The 6,577-nt window shown below is 36.2% G+C and overlaps 1 protein-coding gene across 1 annotated transcript; it reads left to right on the top strand.

The window, feature by feature from the left end:
* The first annotated feature begins 1,283 nt into the window (after window positions 1-1,283).
* LOC139046021 (olfactory receptor 2G6-like) lies at window positions 1,284-2,216 on the top strand. The gene has a single exon (XM_070516785.1). It carries the CDS (start codon window positions 1,284-1,286, stop codon window positions 2,214-2,216), a length of 933 nt encoding a protein of 310 aa, XP_070372886.1.
* Window positions 2,217-6,577: the final 4,361 nt, after the last annotated feature.

Genomic DNA, 6,577 nt, shown 5'->3' with positions numbered 1-6,577 from the left:
AAGTGACGTTTACAAAAGATTAACAGAGTCCTGCAAGGGACAACACAGCATTTAAAAAAAATCTAAAATTTGAATGGTCAAGACCATTTATTAACTGTTGTTCAAGATTTCTTTTGTTTTGCCCCTGTACACATAAATGTCCATAACCCCCAAATTCACTTTATGTAACTTATTACAGATTTTAAACTTCTTCCATATTTTCAATTATTCAACAGATATTTTTTGTGAATCTACCACAAGCCAGACTCTTTTCTAGGCTGTGCTGATATTACGAAATATTACTGTTGTTTAGGTATTTTTTATTGTTAAACTTGCCTCGTGGAGGGTGTGTATGTGTGTTCGTGTGTGCAAGAGAGACAGAGTAGTTTATTTCCGAGAATAACCTCTATGATTTTAATGGAAAATGTTTCAGATGAGGTTGGTATTTATAGGAAGAGCTGAGTGACAAGTAGAAATTAATTACTCTATTACATTGAAGAATTTAAAAAGAGAATTATGAAGTGAAAGAAAAGAAAAGAGTAAACATTGTCTTGGTGGTTTCCTGAGTTTTTCCTGAAAGTGGTATCATTGCTGATGACTGAAGATCCATCCTCTGAAATATGAGGTTTGGATACAATGAATTCTTAAATTATTTCCAGTCTTTAAACATGATTTCAGGCTCCATACTCAAATGTTCCATTGGTGTATGTATTAAAATGTATTGTTCCCTTTGAATAAAATTGGTAATGGTAAATGCTATTATTTATGCTTCTTCAGGAAATATACTTTTTCTCCACAAAACAGAAATAAGAAAGCCAGTCTGAAATATTTCAGTTCTTCATGGAAAACAAAGAGAGAGGGATTAGGGGAGTACACATTTGCAACTAATTCAAGACAATTAGATTAGGTTTAATTTTTGGAGAAACTTGGATTATCTTTAGAGGTCATGCAATCATAAAATGACAGTGTCCCCTAGCAGTAGAGAACTCATGTCAGGGAGTCGGTTTTGAATCCTGCTTCTGCCATTTATTTGGTGAGTCACCCGGGAAAATTACTGAACATCTGTAACCCTCAGTTACAGGTCAGCAGAGATCACGATGACACCAGCTCATAGAGTTGTGAGAAAATGCATAGAAATTTTAGACCAGTGCCTGAAACATAGAAGATACTCATATATAGTACCTATTTATTGCTCCCTTTCTCACCAACAAGGAAGTGACTGTGAAAACGCTTCAAGCTAAGTGGTGGATTGAACAAGCAAGATAACAGTATCGAGTCCTCTTAATTCCAATTGACAGAGTAAAATGAAAAAAACTAATGACAGCACCTTCTCTGGATTCATTCTCCTGGGCTTCTCCGGCAGGCCTCAGCTAGAAACTACTCTCTTTGTGGTCATCTTGATCATCTACTTTTTGAGCTTTCTAGGTAATGGCACAATTATCCTTTTGTCAGTTTTGGATCCTCGCCTCCATACCCCTTTGTATTTCTTCCTCTCCAACCTCTCTTTCATGGATCTTTGTTTGACTACTTGCACTGTCCCTCAGACACTGGCCAACTTTAAGGGGAAGGACAAGACCATCACCTATGGTGGCTGTGTGACCCAACTTTTCATTTCCTTGGGACTCGGGGGAACAGAATGTGTCCTCCTGTCTGTCATGGCCTATGACCGCTATGCAGCTGTATGCCGCCCACTCCACTACATGGTGATCATGCATCCCCAACTTTGCTTGCAGCTTACTGTAACTGCTTGGTTTACAGGACTTGTTAGTTCTGTAGTACAGACGGCATTGACCATGACTCTCCCCCTCTGTGGTAAAAACCAAGTAGATCATTTCTTCTGTGAAGTTCCAGTGATGCTGAAACTGGCCTGCACCGACACCTCCATCCACGAGACTGAAATGTTTACCGTCAGTGTCTTCTTCTTGGTGGTGCCCCTGTCATTCATCTTAATATCCTATGGTCACATCACCAGTGCAGTCCTGAAGATGAAGTCAGCCCAGGGGAGGCGGAAGGCTTTTGGAACCTGTGGCTCTCACCTAATGGTAGTGATCATTTTCTTTGGTACACTCATCTCCATGTACCTCCAGCCTCCCTCCAGTTATTTGAAGGATATGAACAAAAGCATTGCCCTCTTCTATACTCTGGTGACTCCCCTGCTGAATCCCCTGATTTACTCTCTCAGGAACAAGGATGTCAAAGGGGCGCTAAGGAGACTAGTGAGGACAACCATAGATTGAGAAAGAGCTAATGCAGGGCTTGCAGGCCAAAGCGCTTGTGCACCAAACTTCTCAGTGACTAGAAACTAGTTTTAACTTAATTTAAGAAATTCTTATAACACACCTACTATGTACAAAGTGCTATTCTAGGTACATAGGATATATCAGTGATCGAAACAGAGACCCTTGTCCCCATGGAGCTAAACCTTCTAGTGGGGAAAATATAAGTTAAATAAGATAAGCTAAAAACAAACTGCAGTATATCATGAACTAGAATACTATACAACAATAAGCATAAACAAATTATAAGTAGGTACCACAACGTGAAGGATTCTCACAAACACAATGTTGATTGAAATGAGCCAGGTACAATTCATACTGTATGATTACATTTCTATAAACTTCAAAATGAGGTACAGTGGGGGGTGGGGGGAGGGCACTAGGAGTGAAGTGGTGCACCTACAACATGACTAATAATGATGTACAACTGTAATTTCTCAAGGTTGTTAACTATCATAATCTTAATTAAAAATAAGAAAAGAAGAAGAAGAAGAAAAAAATTCAAAAGGTGGTAGTTAACATATAGACAAAGAGAACTGATCGGTGGTTAACAGGAGAAGGGGGTGTGGGGGAAGGGCACTAGGGGTGAAGTGGTGCACCTACAACATGACTAATAATGATGTACAACTGTAATTTCACAAGGTTGTTAACTATCATAATCTTAATAAAAAAAGAAAGAAAAAAAGAAAAAAATTGAAACTTGCAGATAAAAAAATGAGGTACAGTAAATCTGTGTTTATTGGAAGTCAGAATAGTCGTTCCTCTGGGGAGTAGTGATTGGAAGGAAAAATGACCTGGGGTGCTCCTGAGGTTCCAGTCATGTTCTGATTCTTGACCTTGCTGCTAGTTATATAAGGTATACAATTTGCAAGACTTCATCATGCTTTTCACTTAAGGTACTTGCACTTTTTTGTACATATGTTGTATTTCAATATCATTTACTTTTAAAAAGTTTAAATAAGCCAGAAATTAACAGAATAATATGATACTAAATACTTGTATTAAGTATGGACTGTCTGATCTATGGGATATCTTACGTAAGCTTCATGGTAACCACAAAGCCAAAATCTAGAGCAGTTACACTAAAGATAACAACAGAAGAAACAGAGCATACCACCACACAAAATCACCAATTTACAACATTAGGGAGAAACAATGAAAATAGAAAACAATTAATAAGGAGGTATTAGTAAGTCCTCTTATTTCAACAATATCTCTAAATGTAAACACGTTGAATTCATCATTCAAAAGGCACGGAGTGACAAGATAGCTTTTAAAAAATAATCCAACTATATGCAGCCTAGAAGAGACTCACTTCAGATGTAAAGACACACATAGACTGAAAGTGAAGGGATGGAAAAAAATAATCCATGGAAGTGGAAACCAAAAGAAAGTAGGGATAGATATAGATAAATCAGACAAAATAGACTTTCCACCAAAAAATGGTAACAAGAGACAAAGTCATTGTATAATGGTAAAGAGGTCAATTCATCAAAAATATATAACAGTTATAAGTATGTATATACCCAACATTGGAGCACATAAATATACTAAGTAAATACTAACAGATGTGAAAGGAAAAATAGACAGTACAGTAACAGTAGGGGACTTCAATATCCCACTTTCAGCCATGGATAAATCATCTAGACAGAAAAATCAACAAAGAGACAATGGTCTTCAACCATACATTAGACCAAAAGGACCTAACAAATATTGATAGAACATTCCACCCAAAGAAGCAGAACACACATTACTCTCAAGTGCACACGAAACATTCTCCCGGATAGACCATATAATAGGGCACAAAACAAGTCTTAATACATTTTAAAAGATTAAAATCATACCGAGTATTTTTTCTGACCACAATGATATGAAACTAGAAATCAGCAACAAAAGAAAAGCTAGCAAACTCTACAAATATGTATAAATTAAACTAAACACTCCCAAATAACCAATGAGTCAAAGACAATTAAAAGAGAAATCAAAGATATCTTCAAATAAATGAAAGTGGAAACATACCAAAACCTGTGGGATTCTGGAAAAGCAGTTCTGAGAGGGAAGTTTCTAGTGAAAAAAGCATATATTAAGAGAATAGAAAGATTTCAAATAAACAATCTAACTTTACTTATCAAGGAACTAGAAAAGAAACAAACTAAGCCCAAAGTTGGCAGAAAGAAGGAAAAATGAAGATCAGAGTGAAAATAAAGGAAATAAATAGCAGAAAAACTATAGAAAAAATCAGAGAAACTCAGAGCTGGTTTTTCAAAAAGGTAAAACTGACGAATTTTTAGCTAGACTCACTAAGAAAAAAAGACAGAGGACTCAAATGAATAAAATCAGAAATGAAAGAGGAGACATTACAAATGATACTTAAGAAATACATAGGATCATAAGTGACTACTATGAAAAATTATAGGTCAACAAATTGTGTAACCTAGAAGAAATGGATAAATTCCTAGAAGCATACAATCTACTAAGACTGAATCAGGAAGAAAGAGAAGCCTGAATAGACTAATAATGAGTAAGGAGATTGAATCAGTCATCAAAAACCTCCCAACAGACAAAAACCCAGGACCAGATGGCTTCACTGATGACTTCTAAAAACACTTAAAGAAGAATTAATGCCAGTCCTTCTCAAACTCTTCCAAAAATTTGAAGAGAAAGAATACTTCCAAATTCATTTTATGAGGCCTGCATTTCCCTACTTCCAAATCCAGATAAGAACACTACACAAAAAAGGAAACTATAGACAATATCCCTAATGAATATAGATGCAAAACTTATCAACAAAATATTAGCAACCCAAATTCAAAAACACAGTTAAAGGATTATACGCCATGACCAAGTGGGCTTTACCCCTGGGATCCAGAATGTCTCAACATATGCAAATCCATAAATGTGATACTTCATATTAACAGAATGAAAGAGAAAAATCAAATGATCATCTCAATAGACGCAAAAACAATTATTTGACAAAATACAACATTCTTGCAGGATTAAAAACCTCAACAAATTGGGTATAGAAGCAACTAGTTTAACATAACAAAGGCCATATATGACAAACCCACGGCTAACATTATACTCCAGGGTGAAAAATAGCTATCATCAGGAATACAAGAGACAATGAGCGTTGGTGAGGATGTGGAGATAAGGGAACCCTTGTGCGCAGTTGGTAGGAATGTAAATTGGTACAGCCACTATGGAAAACATATGGAGTTCCTCAAAAACTTAAACATGGAACTACCATATTGTCCAGCAATTCCACTTCTGCATATATATCCAAAGGAAATGACAGCAGGATACTGAGGAGCACATGTGTACTCCCAGGCTTATTGCAGCATTATTCACAATAGCCAAGATATGGAAACATTATAAGCATCCATCAACAGATAAATGGATAAAGAGGATGTGGTATATATGTATCTTTACAATGGAATAGTATTCAGTCATGAGAAAGAAGGAAATCTTGCCATTGTAACACATGGATGGACCTTGAGGCATTATTGTTAGTGAAATGTCAGACAGTGAAAGACAAATACTGTACAATATTATATATATGTGAAATCCAGAAAGACTGAACTCATAGAAACTGAGAGTGGATGGTGGTTCTCAGGGGTTGGGGGTGGGAGAAATGAGGTAATGGTCAAAGGATACAAACTTCCAGTTATAAGACGAATAAGCTCTGGGGATCTAATGTGCGGTACTGTGACTATATTTAACGCTATTGTATTATGCACTTGAAAGTTGCTAAAAGAGTAGATCTTAAATGTCGTCACCACAAAAACAAAATGGTAATTATGCGACGTGATGGAGGTGTTAGCTAACACTATGCTAGTAATCATGTCTCAATATATACACATATCAAATCACACTGTACACCTTAAACTTAATGTCATATGCCAATTATATATCTATAAAGTTTGAAAAAAATTAAAACAAGACATATTATTTATTTCTTTCATCTCACTTATTCTTCCTCTCCTAAGGCCAGAGTTTTACTACTGGTTAATACAAAATCTCTCTACACATCCTAAATGAGCGTGTTCCAGCATTATTCTATCGACAAACACAGCTCACTCTCTGTGATTCAAGTTGTAATCCAGGACCTGAAAGAATGGCACTTTCAAATTTTCTAACCTATGTTTACGTATTATGACAACAAAAGGGGTATAATCTGCTCCATGGAACTCGTGAGTAAGGCAAGAGTCTGTCACAGCAGGTACTCATACCATCTACAGGTTAGCTGTTTTTCTTTATAATGTGATTCCCAGGAATAAACTGTGGTATGATATTCACTTGTGTATATTTTTACTTACTTTGGA

The sequence above is a fragment of the Equus asinus genome, chromosome 8 (assembly GCF_041296235.1).
Source record: "Equus asinus isolate D_3611 breed Donkey chromosome 8, EquAss-T2T_v2, whole genome shotgun sequence".
Classification (NCBI taxonomy): Eukaryota; Metazoa; Chordata; class Mammalia; order Perissodactyla; family Equidae; genus Equus; species Equus asinus.
Note: the sequence above shows the minus strand (reverse complement) of the source record. Positions and strands in the feature narration are given on the sequence as shown.